This window comes from Phodopus roborovskii, unplaced genomic scaffold (genome assembly GCF_943737965.1).
Source record: "Phodopus roborovskii unplaced genomic scaffold, PHOROB, whole genome shotgun sequence".
Classification (NCBI taxonomy): domain Eukaryota; kingdom Metazoa; phylum Chordata; class Mammalia; order Rodentia; family Cricetidae; genus Phodopus; species Phodopus roborovskii.
The window spans coordinates 14,061,797-14,087,220 of NW_026125052.1; the positions used below are offsets into that span (position 1 = coordinate 14,061,797).

At 40.9% G+C, this 25,424-nt stretch overlaps 2 protein-coding genes across 6 annotated transcripts in view; one reads left to right on the top strand and one right to left on the bottom strand.

The window, feature by feature from the left end:
- Ikzf3 (IKAROS family zinc finger 3) overlaps nt 1–10,023 on the bottom strand; it is an 86,839-nt gene extending 76,816 nt beyond the window's left edge. The window contains exon 1 of the mRNA XM_051175831.1: nt 9,721–10,023. Coding sequence (XP_051031788.1) covers nt 9,721–9,727 — 7 coding nt within the window. The 5' untranslated portion in view covers nt 9,728–10,023. The remainder of the gene's footprint in view (nt 1–9,720) is intronic.
- A 4,432-nt stretch (nt 10,024–14,455) lies between these two features.
- On the top strand, nt 14,456–22,740 carry Zpbp2 (zona pellucida binding protein 2). Of its 5 annotated transcripts, none has more exons than XM_051175861.1 (8): nt 14,456–14,538; nt 14,860–14,925; nt 15,691–15,816; nt 17,069–17,230; nt 17,753–17,971; nt 18,501–18,583; nt 21,171–21,351; nt 22,338–22,445. In XM_051175861.1, the coding sequence occupies exons 3-8, from the start codon at nt 15,738–15,740 to the stop codon at nt 22,430–22,432; spliced, it is 819 nt and encodes a 272-aa protein (XP_051031818.1). In that variant the 5' UTR covers nt 14,456–14,538; nt 14,860–14,925; nt 15,691–15,737; the 3' UTR covers nt 22,433–22,445. The 5 variants fall into 5 exon arrangements, with proteins under 5 accessions (XP_051031818.1, XP_051031801.1, XP_051031809.1 ...); XM_051175844.1 differs by having other exon boundaries at nt 14,478–14,702; XM_051175852.1 differs by having other exon boundaries at nt 14,478–14,611.
- The last annotated feature ends 2,684 nt before the right edge of the window (nt 22,741–25,424 follow it).

The following is a 25,424-nucleotide window of genomic DNA, read 5'->3' on the forward strand; positions in this document are numbered from 1 at the left end:
TGAGGTTTCCAAAGACTCTGACCATTGTTAGCACTCTTCCTTTCTGCCTTGTGGTTGTGGACCAAGATGTCACAGCTGTCCCTTTGCTCAGCCATCATAGAAACTATAAAATGGTTTCTTTTATAAGTTGCCTTAGTTACAATAGAATAGTAACTAAAGGCAGCCAACAACCAAGATTTTTAGCAAGTCCCTGAGATCTAACCCAAAATGCTCAGCTGGGCTCTGAGTCTGTGTCTTTTTGGGTTTTTGGTTTGTTTGTCTTTTTGAGACAGGATTTCTCTGTGTAGCCTTAGCTGTACTGGTCTACAGACCAGACTGGCCTTGAACTCAGAGATCTGCCTGCCTCTGCCTCCCAAGTCCTAGGATTGAAGGTGTGTGCCACCACTGCCTGGCTTGTGTCTATTATTAAGCTGATTTCATATACATTATCTTATTTACACTGTGGCTAGATGGTCTCTCATGATTTAATAAACTCCTATCCTACCAAGACCTAGAGCTCTCCTTCAGAAGAAATATTTTTATAATTTCTTTTTAATTTGTGTGGTTAAATATTGCATCCTGACAGATAAATTTTCTTTTAAAAAGTGTTAAGCCCCAATTATAATGTAAAATAAGCTAATGACAAAAAACAATCTGTATTTCAAAATGTAAATGCACCAACATTTATTCTAGAAACCAGTATGATAAGGCAACCAATGAATCTGTAGATTGCTTTGGAAAAGGGACACTTCCATACAGAAGGAAACAGGTGCACTGATAACGGTTGTGAGCTGAACAAATAAGGCATCCTCTACCAGTGAACATGGTAGTTACAACCCTAGCCAAACCAGAGTGTACTCAAACTGTGCAAAAAACACTTTATACTTAAACAGAAAACGGGGTGAGTGTCCACAAGTAGTTAGACTTTGAACTAAGGAAGAGAATCCTGGAATGAGCAGTGGCTTCTTCCCAGAAAGCATCCTGGACAAGGACCCCACTGGCGTGACTGGGGTGCTATTAACAGTGTTGGGAAAGCTGGTCTGGGTGTGAGAAGCTGGGGGATGAGTTCAATTTTGGACTTGCTGAGTTGGAAGACAAGCATTAGAAAAACAGGCAGTTGGGAAATAAAATGGGTGTCTAGCTGTCTAGAATGGCAATATTAGAAGACAGAACTATCACTGGGAAGACTCAAGCTACATTGTCAAGTGTCTGTACAAGATTAACTTTTTAATGTGGGTAGGTCATTGAGGCAGCAATCCTCAAAATATGTTTACAGTAGTAAGTCTAGATACAAGGTTACCAATGAGGGTGAGGGTGGGAAGGCACATGACATTCTAAATCAGTTCTTTTCAAAATGGAGCTCAAGTTCTGGGGGCTGAGCACCACAGGTGTTGACCTTGGGCAGAGAAAAAGTAGGCCTAACAGTGTGGTGGCACATTCCTTTAACCCCAGCACTAGGGAGGCAGAAGCATGTAGATCTCTGTGAGTTCAAGGCAAGGCTAGCCTGCTCTACAGAGCAAGTTCCAGGACAGTCATGGATACACAGAGAAAACCCTGTCATGAAAACCCAAAACAAACAAACAAAAGCATTCCATTGCTAAATACAAGTTATGTCTCATTTTTACATCTAAGGAAAATTCTTGTTGAACTGTGACACCGAGAGTGGTTCTAAAAGTGGTATGTAGTCCACAGGTCCTCGAATACATGTCTGTAATCCCAGCACTTGGGAGCTGTGGCAGAGAGATCAAGTTCAAGCAAGCCTGCATTACAGAATAAGACTCTTGTCAAAAAATGAAATCTACAGGCTGGGGAGATGGCTCAAAGTTAAGAGCATTTGCTGCTCTTCCAGAGGACCTGACTTTGGTTCTCAGCACCCACATCTATAATTCCAGCCTGAGGGGATCTGAGACCTCTGTCCTCTGAGGGGACCTGCATGCACATTATCACACACACACACACACACACACACACTTAAAATAATAAAAAAGAAGTCTAAGAAGTAATAATAAAATCTAAGGCCATGTATGGCAGCAAACCCTGTAATTCTAAGGGGTTGGGAGCAGAAGCAGAGGATCGGGGGTTTAAGGCCAACCACCCACATAGAAAGTTTGAAGCCAGCCTGCACATTATATTACTTTGTCTCAAGGCAAGACAAACACACACACACACACACACACACACACACACACACACACACACACACACACACGAGACAGAGAAAGAAAGAGAAATCTATAAGAACTCTATCACCTTTATACCACTTATTCTTTGTCCTGTAATTGTCCTTACATGTCCACCACATGTTAATTTTTTTAGCTGTTCAATTTAGAGGCAACCAGGATCATATTAGGTCACTGATGTTTGCAACAGCTATTTGTGAAGTCCTTTGAGAAACACAAGTTCTCTTCAGTGAGCTGTCCTCGCCATATTACTGGCTTGGCGTGCTCAGAAGCTGTGTACTTGATTGTATATTCTGGTCGCCTAGCCCCACTAATTCAAATTCAAGAAGTAAGATTTACTCCACTTAAATCTTCACATCTATAAATCATAACACATGCAAATAATCATGGCTTATGTTTTATATGTATTATAATTTACAGAGTCAAAGCAACTGGTTACATTCTTAAATGCAAGGGTTGTTTTTTTTTTTAAAGAAAGATTTATTTTCTTTTTGTTTGTATGTCTGCACATACACTTGAGAGCACATAGAATGGAAGCCAAAAAATGTGGATGTTGGATTCCCTGGAGCTGGGGCTACAGATGGTTGTGAGTCACCCAACCTGGGTGCTGGGAATCTAACTCTGGTCACCTCAAGAATTAAAAACATTCTTAACCAAAGTGCCATCTCTCCAGCCTCAAGGATTGATTTTTATATTTCATTCTTGCTTATCAGCTTCCTAACTTCATTTCTAGACTGCATGAAAATGCTAAAAGTGTTATCCTAATCCTCTTATCTACTCACAGATACATTCTCATTTATTCAGAGAAATTTCATTTTAATAATAGCAAACAGTCTAATTGGCACAGTTGTCTGCCTAGGATGCATGAAGCCCTGGGCTCCATCCCAGAACCCAATAAACCTGGCATGGTGTTGCCCACTTGTAACCCTGGGGAGGTAGAGGCAGTAGGATCAGACGCTCAAGATTATCTTCAGTTACATAGACAGTTCAAGGCCAGTGTAGTATACATGTGATCCTATCTCAAAGAAAGGAATGAACAAACAAGGGAAGAAAAGGGCTAGAGTGATGACAAAGAGGTCAAGAGCCCTGGCTGTTCTTCCAGAGTACCTGGGTTCAATTCCCAGCACCAGCATGGGGGCTCACACCCATCTACAAGTTCAGTTCCAGGGCATCCATCCGATGCTCTCTTCCGGCCTCTTCAAATACCAGTCACACATGTGGTACAGACAAACATGCAGGCAAAACATCCATACACATAAAATAAAATAAATAGTAGCATGCAGGTGTGTTTGTTAGGGCAGTCCAAAACACCTCTGCCCTGAAGATTCACAAAGCAAGAGCCCCTCCACAAACTGTGGGTCACAAAACTCAGTGTTGGGTCCCTAGGACCTTGGCAATAGCAAAACAGTTTTGAATGTGTAATGACCACAAATTAAGTCAGCTTGGTTTGTTTGTTTGTTATTGTTTTGAGACAGGGCTTCTTTGTGTAGCCCTGGCTGTCCTGGAACTAGCTCTGTAGACCAGGCTGGCCTCACACGCCTAGAGATCCACCTGCCTCTAACTCCTGAGTGCTGGGATTAAGGGTGTGTGCCACCACCAGCTTTTTTTTTTTTTTTAATACAAACAATTTCTTCTCCTTTTATGGAAATATAGTAGTTTAATTATGGAAAATAAGACTTTTAATATTTGCCTACCATCATCCCTCAGCATGTAAGTGGTAAGTTAGTATATCTTTGGGTTGGATTGGGTTAGAAGGTTTTTTATTTTTAATTTGCTGTTTGAGGGCTGGGTGGCTCAGCAATTAAGAGTACTTGCTGCTCCTACAGAGAGCACAGTTCTTTGGCTCCCAGCACCAACATCAGGTGATTTATGCCCTCCTGTAGCTCCAGCTCCAGGGATCTCACGCCCTCTTCTGGCCTCCACACATATTGCACTCACACACACATATACACACACGCACATATAATAAAAATAATTTGTAAAATTGCTGTTTGAGTTGCTGAATTAAACCATTGAGTGAATTTTTACTTGGGATTAGATAATAGATTCTGAAATGGCCCTAAACACACATTGGCCATTTTGTTCTACATGTTTCTATGAAGTAGAGTGCTCAGTATTGATGACTATAAAATTGATGACTATAAAATAAAAATATCAGCCAGGTGTTGGTGGCCCACACCTTTAGTCCTAGCACCCGGGAGGCAGAGGCAGGCCGATCTCTGTGAGTTCTAGGCCAACCTGGTCTACAAAGCTAGTTCCAGGACAGATTCCAAAATAATGCAGAGAAACCCTGTCTCAAAAAAACAAATAATAATAATAATAATAATAATAATCATATCAATCAAGTCCAAAAAACATTGACAATATTCTGTTCTGCCATATTAAATATTTGACCAAGAGTTAATTCTTTTATAAAAATAATCACATCCATTTAACTAATATGAAAATTTTAACATTGTCTTAATAAATGATAAAATTATATGACTACTAAACAATTATTTTGAAATGAATTTATTTCTGGTTTATGCTGATCTTGCATCTGATTTGTGCACTTATTTTATAGAATTATCTATATACACAGAAGATTCTCAGGTGAAAGGGGGTTTTGACTGAGGCAAGCTTGAGAAACACTGCTTTCCTCTGGCTATGAATAGTTTCTCCCTCCTGTCTCCCTTGACTCGACTGTACATAACTGATTTGGGCAAATGATTGTTGCAAATTATTGGTCCATGTACTTCTCAAAGTCTGACTGCTAGAGCATAACGCCCACAGTACCAAGATGGAGTTAGGAAGTTGTGTGTAACAAAGGAAGTTATGTAGCTCTGGGGACCAGGGGCCTAATATCAGACAGCTGTAATTGCCACAGAACTCACTGACACATAGTGGAAGGACAACACCAACTCCCACAAGTTGCCCTTTGACCTCCACTCGTGTGCTGGACATGTATGTGCCCCCTCCCCCCACAAACAAATAAATGTAATAAAAACTCTAAACAGACATCATAAAAAACTATTTTCAGTACTGCTTTCTATATTGAATGCAACAATAGAGATAGCCTTCTACAAACCAGGCAACGGGCATACAAAAGTAAAGCATAAAGGGACGGGAAGATGGCAAGAGGACCTGAGTTTGGAACCACAGCACCCACATAAAAGGCCAGGAGGGGCAGTGTGTGACAGTAGCCCCAGCAGTGGGAAGCACAGACAAGAGGACCCCAGGGCGTTCCGCCAGCCACTCCAACTGAATGACTGAGCTACAGGCCCAGTGAGAAACACTGTTTCAAAAATAAATGGAGAGCTAGGCAGTGGTGGCACACACCTTAAATCCAGGTCTCAGGAGGCAGAAGCAGGCAGATCTCTCTGAGTTCAAGGCCAGCCTAGTCTATACAGTAAATTCCAGGACAGACAGGGATACACAAAGGATGAAATACTAACAATAATAATAACATGGAGAGTCACAGAGGAAGACATTGGCCACCAGCTCTGGCCTCCACGTACACGCACATGCAGTTTCACACACGTGCACAAAATTAAACAAATAAGTAAGTAAAAACAGCCTCTCACTGAGTGTGGTAGCCACCCGAAGTCCCAGAACTCAAGAGGCTGATGCAGGAGGATTATGTATTTGAGGCTACCTTATGTTACACAGTGAGACCTTCCTTCAACAACAAAAAAAACCTTAAAGCCCACAGGAAGGATAAAGCAATCCATAATTTTCACACACCCTCGTAGAAGTATCTACAGAAAGGAGAGGATTTTCACACGAGCGAAGCAAGGTGCTGGTGAGGGGTGAGAACCAGATGGGAGTAGGGGGAAGGAGGTGAGCAGCGGAGTGGAGTTTTCATGGTGATGGTGCTTACATAGAGCACTGGGACCTGTCGGTGAGGGTGGGGGTGAGGCGTTAGGAAAGACGTGGAAGTGTGAGGTGAGTGTTAGATTATAGAAAGTGTAAACAGAATTTTGAAAATTACGCTCTACCAGAAGCCCATGACATTTCGATGGCTGTGGTTGCTTACAACTTCGATATTTTAACCTCTATACACTCATAATACAGAGCAAGGAAACATCGCCTAGAAGCTAAGTCTCTGTTAACCTCTACCATCTGGAACATAGAAAAAGACTTTTGAGAATGACTTTGGAATGGCTACCACAAAATCCATGGACTGAACTAAGCAACAGAAGCCAGCAGTAAGAAGATTGCATAATAGGGGTCTATTTAGTGCAGGGGCATTTAGTTCTATGCAGTATAAAATCTCCAATAAGAGCACGATATAGAACAAAAGCCTGGTAGTTTATGGGATGCCCAGAGGCACTGGGATAGTTCTTTGTTATGCACCATGTTTATAAAGCAGGAAGCTGTGTAAAGAACACACACACTTGGGCCTGGAGTCAAGAACACAAGCTGCTCCCTCAGAGGACCCTGGTTCTGTTTTAAGCACCCCGTTGGTGGTGTACAACCACCTGTAACTCTAATTCCAGGGCACCCAGTACCCTCGTCTGACCTCCATGAGCACCATGGGCACCAGACATGCATGTGGTACATGTACACACATGCAGACAAAACAAACTTACACATAAATTAAAATAAATACATCTAAAAAACACACAAAGGCTTTTCTGTATGGTTAAAGGGAAAACTTTATAATAAGTGAGAAATCCACCATTACTTCTGAAAGTCACCCCTGTCAGTCACCTATTTCATAAACCACTCCAGATGAAAGAGATGGTATTGCTGTATTAGTCACTAATAGACATGTAACATTGGTGATACCTAACCTTGGGGTGAGAAATATCAAAGTCACTGACTGTGAGGAAATAATTGTTATAACTGTTGATTTGTTAGACTAACTCTTCATATTTACAAGGCAGATTTCTTTTTTATGAAAAGGTGATACAGCTCAAGATTTCTATTTCAAAGACTTATTTCATCTGGCATCTTCACACAGAGAAAACTTCCCAAAAATATGCATTGATGAATGCAAAGATAAACTAATGAAAATGACTTTATCTACTGAAGGATAGTGTAGTCTTGCATTTCACAATAACTGTAGTATATTACTTTGACCAACAAATTAGGCAGAAACAAGGGTATTTCATAAGGCATTTCACTTCTTACATTAGTAAGAGAGAGGGTAATGCAGGTCAAATCTCTGTAACACCAAATATCAAAATAGAACAAAGTTTTTTATTTTAAAATCTCAAAATCATGAGCCAATGTGGTGCTGCATGCCCTGTAATCTTATCACTCAGGAGGCTAAAGCAGGAGGATTGTCATGAGTTGGAGGCCAGCATAGGCTATATAGTGAGTTCAAGGCTAACCCTGCATTGTCTCAATAAACAAATTAATCTAATTAGTAGAGATTATTTTTGGTTAAAATACTATATCAACTATTCTATCCTCAAGAAGCTAACCTTAAAATGGCCAAACTCAGCTGGACAGTGGTGGCTCACGCCTTTAATCCCAGCACTAGGGAGGCAGAGGCAAGTGGATCTCTGTGAATTCAAGGCCAGCCTGGTCTACAGAGCTACACAGAGAAACCCTGTCTCAAAAACAAAACAAAACAAAACAAAAAAAAAGAATGCCCATGCTCACACTATTAACCTCTTTAATCTCATTTTGATTTAAAGGCTTAAGTTGTGTATTAAATATACTATATGACATCTATCTCAATTATCTATTAATTTTAATCTAGTCATCCACATTTGTAACTCCTTTAAATCACTAACCTATATTCTATGCATTCTTTTCCCACGTTAGCTTACAAATGTTGAATTATTCAAGTTTACATTACTTTCTTCTTCAGAAAGTCTTCATCTGTCTTATTATAAAGACTGGTAGGACACCCATGTCCTAAAATACATTATTTAGCTCAGTGTCTGTATTTCATTTTGAATAATTAATGAGAAAATAACATTTGCACAGAAATATTCCAGTTGTATGTTTACACTATTCTTAATGAATGATATGTTTAGGACTAGGAAAATAGTGTTGGAGAACTGACTCGTGACTTCAGGAAAAGAGATTATTTGTAATAATTAAGGCATGAGAGCTTGCTTTAAAAATAAAATTTCCCATAGTGTACACAATACCAAGTTTTTTCTCTGTTCTTGGATGAGGAATGAGGATGTAAAACAATCACACTTCATAGATCATGATTTAAATGTCAAAAAACTATGAAGTTATTTTTTTAAACCTTGACAATTAAAAACATCAGAAGCAATATAGATTTTTTTTTTTAACCAGAGAAAATGTTTGAAGCATCACCCAACAGTGGAGATTTAGACGTTTCTGTTGACTGCATTACCATTTGCCATTTTATTGAGGGGGAAAAAATAGTTTACATGAGTAGAAGCAAGAAGAAGATGGTGAAGAAAAAGGAGAAAGAGAAGGGGAAGGAGGAGGAGAAGGAGGGGAAGGAGGAAGAGAGGGAGGAGGAGAAGGAGAATGAGGGGAAGGAGGAGGAGAATGAGAAGAAGGAGAATGAGGGGAAGGAGGAGGAGAAGGAGGGGAAGGAGAATGAGGGGAAGGAGGAGGGGGAGAAGAAGAAGGAGAAAGAGAATGAGGAGAAGGAGCTGGAGGCATACCCAGCGTACTCATGCACAAACTGAGAACTGAGGGCTGTGTTGCACTCCAGCACCTTGTGAAACAAAAGCTTTACCGTGTGAAACTGTCTTCCAAACTATTCAGTCATATTTCATAGCTTCACACGCCCTAGAACTAAATAAAGATGCTGAAGATCAAGGCTCCTATTTTAAAAAGAAATTCTTCAACCATTATAAAGAAAATAGTCACGGTATTTATCAGATCAACACTTTGATTAGTTAAGTGTCAGCATCTCTTTTTAAAAACGAATTACTGCTCAACTTCTGATTGTCTAAACGCTGCCTATCCTCCCCCCCACCCAGAGTTGAGCCACATCTTCCATCTTCAGAGTTTTAGAAACACTTGTTGAAAATGTGAAATTGCACTTATCTTAGGGAAGTTCATACAGCGGGGCTTCCGAGAAGCAAAGCTATACTTCCGAAATGAATTCACATGAAATCCTTAATCTGAGTCTTATTTTTGTTTTGGGGCTTTAAAAAAAAAAAAAGTTCATATAGAAGATTGAGTGCCAAGCTAACTAACTACATACAAGTGCCAATCACTTTAAAATGAGCCCTTTGCCTCTTAAGACAGAATTCACAGAAAAGCCCCATTACAGATAAGTAGCCACAAGTAATGCAGATGAACTTAATTCCTATGGACACTGCAGCCGTGAACCCCAAAAAAGATTATCACATCTCAGGCTTGATGCCAAATTCAGGGACGCCCCAAAAATGTTCTTCCTTTGAAAATGTCAGGCGACCCATATACACCCATGGTCTCACAACCCCTAAGAAATAAAACTGAAGAGAATTTAGCACTTTCCCAAGCTGGGGGAGGGGATGTCTGAGAACCGACACGCATTTAAATTAACAAAAAGAAATAAATAGAAGCAAAACCGAGATTCAGAAGGAAGCGGAGCTGCTGCGTGCACCGCTCGGGTTACTCAAAGACCCCGGCGCAGCCGCGCGGAGCTCACCTTCCATGTCGCCGCGGGCCGCTCGGGCTACAGCTGTCGCTCAGGCTCCGCGCCCGCTCCACGTGCTCCTGCCGTGGGGACCCGCGCGGCTGGCGGGAGATTCCTGGCGCGGGGAGGCCCCGGGATCGCTCGGTCGCGTCGGCGCAGATGCAGTTCGGGAGCCGGCCAGCAGCCGGTGCGCGGGGTTACAGCGGCGCTGGCTGGCGGCCGCTTTAAAGCACCCTCGGAACACGGGTTCCGCACCTTCAACCCACTTTTGAATGTCAAGCCTGAGGAACCCTGATCGCGTGGAAACAGTGCCTCAGTGATGGTCTCGGGATGTCTACTTCAGACACACCGGGGATGAGGGCGCTGTCGCAGGGAGAAGGGTGTGCGCAAGCCCAACTTCCAGATTCGCCTGACGCGGACCGATCTGAAACTTTTTATCTAGATTTGGGCATGAGAGTCATGAAGACGGTCAATGAGAATTCACTTCACTGAGTTATTTATGGAGGTTTTTCCAATCCTTGGGTTTTTCATTCCAGTTGGAGAAGTCACCACTGTAATTCCAGCACTTGAGAGGCTAAGGCAGGAGGATTGCCATGAAGTCCAGACCAGCTGGGAATACAATATGGGCCATTTTCTCAGAAAATAAACTTTAAAAATCCTTGGCCCAGATTTATACAGATAATTCAAAAGTACCTTGGCATTTGCATCACTCCAACTTTTTAACTTGAGGGAACACTTCTCTCATTTGGCTGTCCTTTCTGAGAACTGGTTGATTTACCACTGCTCAAAAAAAGAAAACTCTACGTATGTGTGTTCATTTCCTAAGAATCTTCTTTCTCCTAAATAGGACACTTTACAAAAATACACATATGATGTGTCAGACAAGTAAAGAGTAGAGCTATGTGGGGTAGATGAAGCAAATCAGGGGAAGGTGTTGGTTCACAGAGACATCCTTTCCCATCATCTACACTTTATAGAGGAAAACATTTGACTGTGGGGGGGAGGAGGAGGGATGACAACAAAATAGTTTTTCAAAGCCAAGTGTTTCATCACCATCACACTGAAGTCTTAAGAGACAGTTCTCAGATGGGTACTTCTAAGGATGCCCAATGGTGTTGAAGGAATGGTCCCACTTCCCACTGTCCTTCTTGCTAGAAGATTATATTGTAATTATACAAATATGGCTGAAGCAGAGTGTGATGGCAAACACCTTTAATCCCAGCACTCAGCACTCTGTGAGTTTGAACCTAGCCTGGTCTATAGATTGAGTTCCAGGACAGCCAGGGCTGCATAACACTCACTCACACACACAAACACACACACACACACACACACACACACACACAATTTAAGGTTGAGAACATGTACATCAAACACCTATTTCTGAAAAAAAAATCACACTTAGGAGTTAGGCAAGCATGCTGATATTTTATGAACCTGTGTTAACTGGTGTCTTAGTTCAGGCAGTCTGCATAATATATATACTATGTTTATGTGCATATGCATATATAACATATATAACATGAGTGTCTCACACCAGCTTTATGATCACAGAAACATCTCCACAGCAGCATCTCCACAGACATATGAGTTAGAGTTCTGCAGGAAGATATGGAGTTCAGAGAAATACTCTAAACACTAATGTTTAATTTTAGTACTGAAAGGGGAAATTTGTTGTTTGTTAGTTTCTAAAAGCAAAAATAGCACATCAAAAGTAGCAGAAGAGGAACTGTAAACTTTCACAGGGATGATAAGGATGAATAACTAATAGGTTGTTTAAAAGTTAGAAACTTTTGTGTTACATTGTTAACATTTTGTGTTACAATGTTTTTTATATGTAACAGTAAGCTGTTATCTGGATGTATATGCTTATTCCAGACTACAGATACTTAAAGGGATAAAAAAAAAAAAGCAGATGCATACAATCATTTATGTAACTACTCCACCCTCAAGTAGGTGGAGCATGAAGTGTAGGGAACACACAGTGACATCCTTCCAAATAGTAAAGTATGAAGGGGGGGGGAACCTGACACTCCTTCCTCCAGTTGAACACATTTAACATCAAAAGTGATAAAGGATGATGTAGTATGTACCACTGATATGACATATTGGGAATGTCATTTATAGCTGCTGTCCTCACAAAAATCCATAATACTATACAATAATAAAAAGAAACATCAAGCAAAGTCCAATAGAGAGGCTTTCTATAAGATACTTATCACTTAAGGCTAAGTCAGGGTCATCAAAGCAGTTGATAACTGTCAAAGTCAACAACAACAACAAGAGAGAGAGAGAGAAGGAAAGAAAGACAGGAAAGAAAAAAAAAAGCAAGCAAAGTCTGTCAATAACCCAGAGGAACCTGAAGAGACAACAATTAAATGTAATATGGAAACCTGAATGTAACTCTGGCCTAGATAAACTAAGGTTAAAAACTAAGAAAATATGGATCAAGTATGAATTTTAATTAATAGCACTGTAATATGCCAGGCTTAGAGGTTCAGGCCTTTAATCCCCATACTTGGGAGGTAGAGGCAGGTGGATCTCTCAGAGTTCAAGGCCAGCCTAGTCTACAAAGCAAGTTTCTGGACAGCCAGGGTTGTTACACAGAGAAACCCTGTCTCAAAAAAAAAGAAAGAAAGAAAGAAAAGGTAGGAAGAAAGAAAAAAAAAAAAAAAAAGGAAAAAGAACTTCTCAAGTGTACATCTGTCCCAAGTAGGAATATGTAATTTTTCATGTTAGAATAGTAACTTGGGATACCAGCATTATTGATTTGTCTTGTATAAAAGTATGTCTCTCTCATTTCCTGAATTACTGACATAAATCAGTCAAAACTAAATGTAAAGAGCAAAGAAAATCAACATAGGTTTCACAAGTGTACCCACCTCATGTAACTTTCCCATAGAGTAATATAACAATTAAGTTTTTTTTTTCTAGGCTTGCTGAGTATGGTACTACACACCTTTAATTCCAGCACTCAGAAGGCAGAGGTGGGCAGATCTCTGTGAGGCCAGCCAAGGATACACAGAGAGACTCTGTCTCAAAAATAAGCAAATGAATAAAACTTATAAAGTACAAAGCTTACTTTAAAAGAGTACATGGGTACTTTCAATACACAAACCATTACTCTATTTTTAAAGGTTGTCTTTTTTTTTAATTGTGTATATATGGGAGGGGTGGGGTATGTATAGGTGAATGCAAGTGTCTACAGAGTCCAGAAGATGTCATTGGATCCCCTGGAGCTGGAGTTATATAGGCTGATGTTGGTTGCCCAACTGGGTACTGGAACTAGGGCCCTCTGGAAAAGCAGATAAACTCTTAACCGCTGAGCTATCTCTCATGCTCCACTATTCTGTTTTTAAGACTCTTCTCACAGCAGTGGAAATTTAACACATAAAGTTTGTAAGAATCAGTTGCATTAAGTGGGAAGCTAATAACGCATTGTACATTTGGACAATGCTCTGATTAAATCTGAACTGAGAAGTACCTCAGCAGTGAAGAGCACTGTCTGCTCTTCTAGAGGACCCATGCTTGAGACCCAGGATCCAGATGCTGGCTCACAACCATCTCTAATTCCAGTTCCAGATCCAACGTCCTCTTCTGGCCTCGGTGAGCACTGCATGCGTGTAGTGCACAGACAGACATGCAAGCAAAACACCCATACACAGTTTTAACAGTTGAAACTAAACCATGAGTCTAGACATAGTAACTGACGATGGGTGGATCTGACTCATTGAATCACATTTTTCATGCGTGTGCTATACAGATAAAATTAACAGTGAGTAAAAATGAAATTCCTGACAAAGGTTGATCCTGGACCATCTGAAACAGTCCAAATACTGACTCGGCTCAAAGGAAATAAAACTGAAAACCCTTGATCTCACCCCAAATAACCATTCTGCACCCTATCTGAACCTTGGGCTCTCTACCTACCAACCTACTCAAAACCACTACTGAGGATGGTGTCCTATTGCTAAGAAATAAATAACACACAGGGTCTTTCAGGTCACCTAAATAGTAGTCAAGATGGGACCACACACGATGTGACTGACACCTCAGCTCAGGGAAGGTCCTGGGTTTGGTGCCATCATGGGGTTGGGGAGAAAAAGTTTGAAAGACTGTTCCGGACCTCCCTGATATTGATTTAGTTATCTCACATGAGCTGAGGGAAAGATCATAGGCTCTTGCCTTTCGATGGGGCCCATTTTCTAAAGCAAAGTTACTTCCGAATAAATTTGCATAAGGGGGTGTCCCTCTACATCATCTCACACCCTAAGCTGAAAAATAAAGGTTCTACTTTGCTCCACGTGGGAAGGTCTGGCACCACCTCCAGGTGCACTGAAGGATCTTTGAGATCTTGGTTTTGTGTGCCAGATGGCAATGTGTAACGCTTTGACAGATCTGACAATGCTAGCTTTATGTTAGACTAGGGAGATCCTGGGCTGCACCCTCGCTTTTAGGAAATTTTTACAAACATCTCCCTTCTTCAAACCCCGAAACCATGGCATCCTTGGGCAGCTCGGCGCCACCACGGGCCTAGGGACCCACTGTGTTCTCATGTCAGTTCCTTTAGCTCTAGTCTGAGGAAGTCCCCGGAAGTTTTGGGCTCGTTTCCTTTACTCTCTCTTCACGCAGCGACCAGGCCCTAGAGCTAGCGCGCGGGAACATGGCACCCGACGCGAGGTGCGAAAGGCCGGGCGGGTGCAGCGCTCTGTAACTGCGCGTGCGCCAGGAGGCGGGGCTCGCCCTCCGCGCGCTCGCCCCGCCCCTCGTGCCAGGCCGGAGCACGCAGGCGCTCTCGGGCGCAGCCGCCCCCGTGGTAGCCACGGACCGGTAGGGGAAATGCCCTCGGCGGTTTGCTTCGCTCTGTAGACGAGCGATGGGGAGGCGTTGGGCCTGGCCTGAGGTAGGAGGGAGCCCAGCTGTCGCTGCTAGTGCCTGAGCCGTGATGCGCCCGTGGGCCCTACTCTCCGCGGTGCTCTGGTCTCTCGTAGGAGGTGGGGCTCGGCCCGCAGGCTCCTCCCCTCCGCCTGAGGTTCCCCGTCCCCCTCTTCCCCCGCCCCCGCCCCCGCCCTCGCCACCCCTTGCCTTGCTCCCTGATGAACCCTGGGTCCTCTAAACACTAATAAGTCAGAGGTTTTCTTCCCTCCGCAGTTGGATGGCAACGTTCTTCCTTATTCAGTAAGAAAGGCTTTGTTTACGGCACGGTGGGACACCCAGGTAATAAGTGCCTCTTCCCACGCAAGGCCTGTCCCCAGAGCTCGGGATGCCGTGCACCTGCTTAGGTTCTTCCCTGGAGGGGAAAGGGAGCGAGCGGTGCAGCATCTGCTCTGCAGTTCGGGAAGTTTGCATCATTTTGTCCTCAAGGCAATGCTAGTCTTAGGTCCCAGTGTCCATCGCAGATCTAGTGCTCTCTTCCAAACACTTCTGCTTTGTAAAGAGTGAAGCCGCTTAGCGGGGTGGACGTCCCTCTGGAAGGGTCCGCTCTCCTCATTCTTCAAGCCCCAGCTCCAGTGTTACTCTCTGTAGCTTAACTTTCCTAGTGACACAACTATTTTGAGATAACTTTGAGCCACACTTCACTGTGTTGTTTTTTAGAACATCTCCACATTTAAGGCCTTTTCCTTCCCAGCGCCACAACTACCCCACCAAATTATAGATTCACTGGAGCTATTTATGAATGTGTACATTGTAAGGAACTTAGATTTTAGTGGGCTGTCACATTTTTTATACATATGTATGTTTATACATATATGTATATGTTTATATGTATATAAAATGACTGACGAGTTGCAGTTAAAGGCTTACTATGAGACGCAAAAATGACTTCCTTCTAAGTAACAACTAGCATCCAGCATGTTATGACCACTTTTTACGTACTGAAACTCAGAAAGAACTAATTGGTATCATTGGGACAAATCAATAGGAGTGTGTCTCTTTGTTTTGTGGTATAATGTAGTTATACGAAAATTTATTTTGTCACAGTGAAAATATATGTAAAGTTACATCAGAATAGCCCTGTCCTTATTTGTATGGATATTAATCGTGCTAGTAAAGAAACAGTGGACCCCACCTACTCATGGATTGGGCCAAATGAAAATACATTAACAGGTAAATTATTTTATATATACTTTAATGATGTAAATATTGTCTTTTAAGTGTTGTCATTGTTGAAAAAAACAAATTTAATTGAAAACATTTATTAAATTTATTTTTATATTTATTTAATTTTTGCCTGTATGCATGTATGTGCACTGCATGCATGTCTGATGTCCTCGGAGATCAGAAGAGGGTATTGGATCCCATGGAACTAGAGTTACTAATGGTGGTGAACTATCATTTGGGTGCTGGAAATAGAATCCAGGCCCTCTGCTAGCACATGTGCCACTGGGCACTCTCTCCATCCCCAATAAATTTAAACTGCAATCAAATTGACAAATTGTAATTTTTCTTGTCTCTATGACTTAAATTCTTCCTATGCAAAAACTAAAGCAGAGCTAAAGGATGGTACAGTCCTGTGAGTGAAACACTCAAGAGGTTGAGACAGGAGGATTACAAGTTTGAAGATAGCCTGAGCTAACCAAAGAGGTAGTTTTTTGTTATTTTTTCCCAGTGCTTGGAACTGTATCCAGAGTCTCCCTCTCAAGCACTCTCCCACTGGGCTGTCCTACCACCCTCAGGCAGCTTTTTCTGTGCCCTACATTCCAAAGCTATTCAAAAGTTCGCATAACTACTAGTGTTTACCCATGAAACGCCAGTGAATGAGATAGTCAATGAGATATCAGCATTATTAATTTGTGTCTTACTGAATTGCTGGTATAAATCAGTCAAAACTAGAACCACGAAATAACATAGTTTACACAAGAATACCCAGCTTGGCTGGAGAGATGGCTCAGAGGTTAAGATCACTGGCTGCTCTTCCAGAGTTCCTGAGTTCAATTCCCAGCAACCACATGGAGGCTCACAATCATCCATAATGCAATCTGATAAACCTCTTCTGGACTGCAGGCAGAACACTGTATACATAATAAATAAATCTTAAAAAAAAAAAGAGTACCTGGCTTACATCTTTTCCATAGAGTAATATGACAATTAGGATTTTTTTTCTGGGCTAGTGGGCATGGTGCTACAGTCCTTTAATTCCAGCACACAGAAGGCAGGGGCAGGTAGATATCTGTGAGTTCCAGGACAGCCAGTGCTACACAGTGAGACCCTGTCTTTAAAAAATTTTTATTGCTTTCTTGAGGATGAAATAGTTTATTAACTTTGATTTTCTTTGGCATGTGTGTTTATAGCTCTGGGTTTGCTGAATAATGTTTAAGTTACCTGTTAAGTAACCAAGCAATTTCCTCTTTCTGATTAGGGAATAGCCGAATAAACATAACAAACACAGGAAAACTGGTAGTGAAAGATTTTATGGAATCATTATCTGGACTTTACACATGTACTCTTTCCTATAAGACTATCAAAGCAGAAACCCAAGAAGAAACAACAATAAAGAAGAAATATAACTTTATGATCTTTGGTAACAATATGTTTATATAATTATAATGTAATAATTATAGAAGCACATGAGCCATCTCTCCAGTCTCCCCAAAACGTTCTTACATTTTAAGACTTAATATATATATGTGTGTGGGTATGTGCTTATGAGTGCAGGTACCAGCAGAATTCAGAACAGGGCATTTGGTGACCTGGGGATGGAATTATAGCCACCTGATGTGGATGGTAGGCACCACAGCTTTTAACTATTGAGCTATGCCTCCAGCTCCAATGTCTTCTTGATACTATTAACTTACTTGTGTTGCCATCCCCCCCCGAAGCCATTTCTCCTAAGTAGACAGACATCAAATGACATTGACTTTTTCCATTAAAATTATTAGCTATATGTATTTTGTTAAGACTTATGGAGTATTGTAGTAGATAAGTAAAATTTCTAAACTGGTTTGCAAGAATAATGGTATTTATTATTGCATGTTTTTGAAATTTTTGAATAGCAGAAATTAATGTAAGGCACAATTGTTTTTATTATCACCTTTTTCCAAAGCCTATCGGGAACCTGATTATTCTTATCACATGGCTGTGCGTTTTACCACCAAGTCTTGTGTAGGAAGATATAATGACGTGCTCTTTAGAATGCTGAAGAAAATCTTGGACAATTTAATCTCTGATTTGTTGTGCCATGTCATAGAACCATCATATAAGTGCCATTCTGTTAAAATTCCAGAACGTGACTTCGTGTATGAGCTATTCATAGCCTTTCAAGGTGAAACAATTTTACAACATTAACTTTATAACTTTAATCGAAAACCATGATAAATTATAAAATTAAGTGCCATGTAAATATGAGAGATCTCATAAATAAGTTTGAAGTGTTTGCTAAGCACTAATATATATACTCTGTTGACTGGTTGTGGTTTAAAAGACAGCAGACTAGTTGTTTGCCTTAAAATAATATATTATTTATCATTTAAAGTCAGTATCATTTTATTAGCATAACCTCCAACTATGCAATTTTAGGAATGATGTTTTATTGGTTTGTTTTGTTTGTTTGTTTGTTTGTTTTTGAGGACTTACAAGGGAATGACCAAACCCAATCTGTTTCCATGTTCAAGTCTTGTAGTTACTTCCATTAGCCCCCAGATGGAGTAATGTCACAGTGCATGTGTTATTCCAACTGTATGCCTAACATATATATATGCCTGCATACCAACCAAAGCATGTATGTAGGGCTTTACTGAAGTGTTTGACACTTTTTAGAAGCTGGTGTGTACCTGTCATGTTTTCCTCTCCAGTGAATCCTTTTGCACCAGGCTGGAAAAGTGTGTGCATCAACTCTTCAGACTGTGAAGATGCCACTAATCATAACATCCTCCAGGTGAGCTCTCATCCTGAGAAAAAGCACTTGAGTGATCTAGAAAGCTAAGGGTACATACTTTGTCTTATTAATAGAAGTTTAAGGTCATCTTCAACTACACAGTCAGTTCAATGCCAGCCTGGGCTACATGAAAACCTATCTCAAAAGAAAAACAATTCTTTAAGAATCCATCTCAGGTTGTCCTCTGACTTCCACATGCCATGGTATAATGTCTACATAATGTATACCTACATACAAGCATACTTGCCCACGTGTGTGCGTGCGTGCATGCACACACATGAAACACAACAATACGTCTCTAGTTTTTTTAAAGAATAAGCTTATTCCTTCTAAATTTTTAAAATTATGTTTGTGGTGGTGCACCTGTGCAGAGCCAGGCAGATCTCTGTGAGTTCAAGGCCAGACTTATCTACAGAGTGAGTTCAAGAATGGCCAGGGCTAAAAAAAAAAAAAGAAACCCTATCTCAAAAAAAAAAAAAAAAACAAAAACAACAACAAAATACACACACACACACACACACACACACACACACACACACACACACATACCTGTAGCACACATGTGAAGGTCAGAGGATAACTTTCTGTCATATGTGTGGGTCCCAGGAATCAGATCAGGTCATCTGGTTTCTTGGCATGCACCTTTACCACTAAGCCATCTCTACAGCCCCGCAAATGTTTTTATTAAGGAGAAATAGTTACAACACAGAGAGATAAGTCCCTTGATAAACTGCTGGAATCAGTCCTCTCCCTCAATGTGTGGGTCTCAGGATGAAACTCAGGTCATCAGGCTTGATGGCAAGCCCCTTCACCCACTGAGCCATCTTACCAGTCTGCTTTGGTTTTTTAAACAGAGATTATTGCTGTGTCAGTATGTATTTACTGACTATGTATTTACTAATACAAATACTATTATTACTATTGGTAATAGTAGCTGAGGTGGTTGAAAGAAAATGGCCCCCAAAGAGAGTGGCACTGTTAGGAGGTGTGGCCTTGTTAGAGGAAGTGCATCACTGTGGGGGTGGGCTTTAAGGTCTCCTATGCTCAAGCTACTCTCAGTGTCATAGTCTACTTCCTGTTGTCTGAAATATGTAGGACTCTCAGCTACTTCTCCAGCACCAGGTCTGCCTGTATGCTGCCATGTCCCACTATAATGATAATGGACTTAATCTCTAAAACTGTAAGCAAGCCATCCCAGTTAAATATTTTCCTCTATAAGAGTTCGTGTGATCATAGTGTCTCTTCACAGCATTAAAAACCCTAACCAAGACAGTAGCTCTTTAATATTAGATGGATAGCCCCCCCAAGATATATATATATGTGTGTGTGTCTGTGTATATATATGTAAATATATATACTTATTTATATATTTACATTATTATATTTTTTACACCAGAAAGGTGGATTCCTGATCTTCATTTTCTAAATGGTTAAGCATCAGCCTGAAGGAAAACCTCATAATCAAGTTCCCTTAGGTTAAATCCATTGTACTTCCGGTCATATTTATAAGAAATGTGGTAGTTGTTCACCCCACAGCTGGCTTCAGAGGCTGAAGGAATAGTCAGAAAAAATGTCCTTCACTCAGGCTTGGTGGCACATGCCTTTATTCCTAGCACTCAGGAGGCAGAGGTGGGTAGATCTCTGAGTTTGAGGCAGTGAAGTCTAGAGTTGAGTTCCTGGACAGCCAGGGCTACACAGAGAAACCTTGCCTTGGAAAGACAGCAGCAACAAAAAAAAAAAAGTGTTTTCACTCTCCTGTCTTGTTCCCTAGACCATGCATGCCTATAATTTGATGTAGTAAGTACTCATTTAGGCTTAGTTATTATATAGTTTGTCCCAAAGCCAGATTCATATGATTTGTTTGAAATGCTGATTAAATCCTTGATTTCTATTTTACTTTGCTCTTTTTAAATTTTTACTTATGTGTTTAATGCATATTAGTTTTTGCCTGCATCTATGGCTTGTGCCATATGTATACCTAATACCTGAGGAGGCCAGAAAAGGGCACAAGATCATCTGGAACTGGAATTACAAGCAGTAGTGAGCTGTCATTTGGGTACTGGGAATTGAACTTAGATCCTCTGGAAGAATAGCCAGTGCTCTTTAACTCCTCAGCCATCCCTCCAGCACTTTGGCATGTCGGTTTTTTGTTTGTTTGTTTATTGTTTTTATGATCATAGAAAGTGTGCATGTATGCCTGTGTATGCTGTGGCACCACTTTAGGTGTCAATCTCAGGAACCCTGTCTCCTTTGAGATAGGGTCTCTTCCTGATTAGGCTAGACTCTCTGTCCAGCATGCCCCAGGAATCCTGTCTCTACCTCCTCAACACTGGGGTTACAAACAAGGATGGCCAACTGAGCCATCCCTAAAGCAAGTTTTATAACTGTTTTCCTTATCCACTTTGTGTATAAATTAACAATGATTAGTCAAAGCTAGACTAATTTTAGGTTTTAACATAGATTTTTCAGGACTTCATCTAATTCATGAGCAAGAAATATTTCTGCTATATTTTATGGCCTGTGATTCATGAGGAGTTCGGTTTTTTAATTAATGATTGTAATTTTCTCTGGTATGTCTAAATCTTAGGCAAGAGATCGGATAGAAGAATTTTTTGGGAGGCAAGCATACATTTTGAACCATCACTTTAATAAAACTATACCGGCTATGCATTTTGTGGACCACAGTTTTCAAGTAGTACGTATAGATAACTGTCGACCAGGCTTTGGGAAAAATGAAGGTCTACACAGCAATTGTGCTAGCTGTTGCGGTAATTATAAAATATAAATACCTAAATGTCTGTATATTCCAGAGAAAAGATGAGTAACTCATCTAGGATTCTTTTCATTGGTCTTTTATAGAAAAGAGAAGTCAAAGACTTGATAGCCCAAATCATCCTAATGTATATTATTTGGACTTATATCTCGTATATTACAAAGCATTTCCATAGCGTTCTGACACATAATACTGTTCTATGCAGGACAGCAGAATGGTCCTGCCTGGGAAGCACAGAGCTAGGACGGGAGGTTGAAACTGCAGACAGGCGCTTATAAATGAAGCACTGAGGAGGTCTTGTGACTACTAATAGAGGGGGAAATACTTTCCCTTTCTTGGACTGCCAGCCCCCAAGTCATGGCATGGAGATTTACTATTAGTTATGAATACTCAACCTTAGTTTAGGCTTGTCCCACTAGCTCTTATAACTTATGTCAACCTGTTTTCCCTCCATCTATGTTTTGCTCCAGGGCTTTTTACTTTTCGTACTGGCTGGCCCTAGGCATCTCTCCTCTTTCTCTCCTCTCTCTCTTTCTCTCTCTCTCCCTCCCTCTCTCTCTCTCCCTCTCTTCCTCTCTCCTCCCCCCTTCTCTCCTAAGCCTAGATTCCTCCTCCTATAAATTCTCTTTTCCTGCCAGCCCTGCCTATCCCTCTACTACCTAGCTATTAGTCATTCAGCTTTTCATTAGATCAGCCAGGTGCCTTAGGCAGGCAAAGCAACACATCTTTACATTGTTAAACAATTGCAGCATAAACAAATGTAACACACCTTTCCATAGTTAAAGTAATCTTCCACAAAACTTCCCTGTTTTTAAGATTATCACATTAAAAAGTTTGATGTAATCTTCACAACTTAATTGGCTAAACAGGTGTGAGCATCCTTTGTAAGAAAGGTGTAATACTGAAGATGCTTTTGTATTGTTGATATGAACTATCTCTGAACTACACTGACTGATGGACGGCCTGCATTTTCCCTTGCAGTGGTCTGCAGTCCTGGAACATTCAGTCCCGATGTTGATGTCACCTGTCAGATCTGTGTTTCTGTCCATGTATATGGAGCTAAATCTTGTCCATAAACTTCAAGACCAGTGATGAAAGCATGGTTACTTGCCCCTGAAGGTGGGGACAAAGATTTGTTCATATCTGAGAGCATCATAGATGCCTCCAGAAAATAAGATCAGTAAGAGCAAATCTCTGGGAATGTGTGTTTTAGAAACAGCAACAGAAAAGAGTTGACATGGCTTTTCTAAGAAGGAGTTTCCTTCAGTACCTCCAGTGTACGAGGGGAAATTAAGTGTTAGTGGATGCTTTAAATGAAATATGTTCTATTATCTATAAATTAAAATATGCTTTGTACCTGATATTATATTAAGGTAAAAAAAGAGTAGCAAAGTATAATATAATAAATTTCTATTTTCCACACATTTGTTTGAAATTACTTTTATCAAGACATATGTAATACACTTTTTAATTTTGTTTTTGAATGTCAGGCAGTGGTGGCACTCAGGAACCAGAGGCAGGCAGATATGTGAATTCGAGCCCAGCCTGATCTATAGCTCAGGTTCCAGGATGGCCAGGGCTACACAGAGAGACCCTAGTTCGAAAACAAAAGAAAATGGTTTTTAAACTTATTTAATGTGTATAGTTTTTTTTTTTTTGCCAGCATGTATATCCATGCACCACATATGTTCTTGGTACCTTCAGAGATCAAAATAAGGCATTAGATCCCCTAGAACTGGAGTACAGAAGGTTGCAAATCCTCATGTGGATGCTGGGAATCAAACCCAGGTGCTCTGGAAGGATGGCCAGTGCTCTTAACGACTGAGCCATCTCTCCAGTACCCACAGGACTTTCGAAATTAGAACTAAACAAGAGACTCTAGTCCCTTTGATTTTATTTTTTAACAATTAATAGAATCATGTTTAGTTAGCATAGGCTTAGGTTTACAGAAAATGAAACAAGTGTTGTACAGCTCCACACACCCCTCCATGTACACTTGACTTCCCCCACATATTCCCCGTATTAATAGTTACTGTAACAGATGGTTCACATTAAGGTTTCATTCTTCATGTTATAGGTTTGGGCAGGCATAGTGATGTGTTTACCATTTGGTTTAACATGAAATTACTTCACACTAAGGACCCAGCATGCTTCACTTGATCCTCTTTGCTCCCTCCCTCCATCCTTGGCAACTCCTCATCAGCATCTTCTTGCACCACCACCTGGCCCATCCTATTGTCTTTATAGTTTACCTTTACCTACATGTCATTATACAGTGCATTGCCCTTCAGATTGGCTTCTTTTCACTTGGTACCACCATTTTAGGTTCCTTTATGTCTTTTTATGGCCTGATAGCTTATTCTTATTGCTGAGTAATTTCTTCCATAATAAAAATACAGATGCCATGAACATCTAGCTGTGTGTGAATTTTTGTGTGAACATAGTTTTCAGCCCAGTTGAGTTAATACTTAGAAATGTGGTTGCTGGCTAAGATGGTATGTTATGTCTAGTTTTGTAAGAGACAAGCATACTGCCAACCAAAGTCATTTACCATTTCATGCTTTTGTTCCTTCTCCTCACAAGCATTTGGTACTGTCAGTCTGGGGAGTGGAAAACTAACATTGGGAGGGGGTATTCCCCTTTTGTTTTAAGTCCCAAATTCTCTCAAGCCTCCTGATACTGAGTGTCTTTTCCTATGGTCTCTTGCTCTCTGTTTGTGATTGTTGGTCATTCTTTGGTGTCCAGATTTTTTGCCATTTTTTAATTAGACTCTCTGTCGTCCTGTTGAGTTCTAGGATTTCTTTGTATATTCTGTGTACAGAGTTTTAGGTGCTTTTACAAAAACGTTTGCTCCTTTTGGAATCTGTTGTTTCATCCTTTCACACTGGCTCACAGAGCAGAATTTTTCAATAAATCTGCTTCACTGTCCACTTGTCTGTCCTTCAGTCCGCACTGTGTCATCTTGACTTATGGGTACAGGTCACAGTCTAATTGGAATAGTGTTCTCCACTATTAGTAATTCTTCACTTACTGATATGGTCATATGATTTTCTTTTAGCCTGTTAATGTAATGAATTACAGTAATTCAGAAAGACCAGCCTAGGCTACACGTGCATTCCAAGGTAGAGTGTGCTGCTGCTCTCATCTCGGACCTTCTCCCAACAGAATTTCCAAATGTTGGATCAGATTTGTGTATTTCACTAAACCCTTCCTAGTCATTGTATATAAATTTTTTCTCTGAGCACTTTATCTTTCCAAAAACACAGTAGTGTTATGGGTTTTGGAAGAATTTGGGGTTGTTTAGCAACATTGTTAGTTTGTTTGGTCTGGTTTGGGCTAGTGTGTTTGTTTGGTGGTGCTAGGGATGGAACCCAAGGCCTCATATACACTAGGTACAGTGGTTTGAAAGAAAATGGTCCCCAAAGAGAGTGGCCTCATTAGGAGGTGTGGCCTTGTTGGAAGAAGTGTGTCACTATTATGGGGGGGGGGGCTTTGAGGCCTCCTATGCTCAGGCTGTGCCCAGTGTCACAGTCTACTTCCTGTTGCCTATGGATCAAGATGTTGAACTCAGCTCCTTCTCCAGCACCATGTCTGTCTGCATGCCTCAACATCCCAAGACAACAATGGACTAAGGCTGTGAAACTGTAAGCCACCCCAATTAAATGGGGGAGGGAGGGAGAGAACTCTAAAATTCTCAGTGTGAGCCCTTTCCTCTTACCAGATTCATTTTTGCTGCCTCCTGGACAATCTACATTCACTCCTCCTGTGTGGAAGCCTTCCCTGCTCCCTCCATTTCTCCCTCCTTCCCTTCCTTTCTTTCTTTCTTAGCCCAGACTGGCCTTGGACTCATTACAGTCTTCTTCCTGCCTCAGCCTTCTGGTTGATGGGATTACAAAATTACAGCCAGCAACCCATTTCCCGTCTCTCTTGCATTTACTTACTTAGCGTAGTACTGTCCACCCATCACTTTCTTCCTTGTCCCCCTCCCATTGCTGATTTTATCAAGCAGCCACACTGTTTTGTCGTTTATATTTTAAAGCTTCATCATTCTAAAATGTATTAAATGAT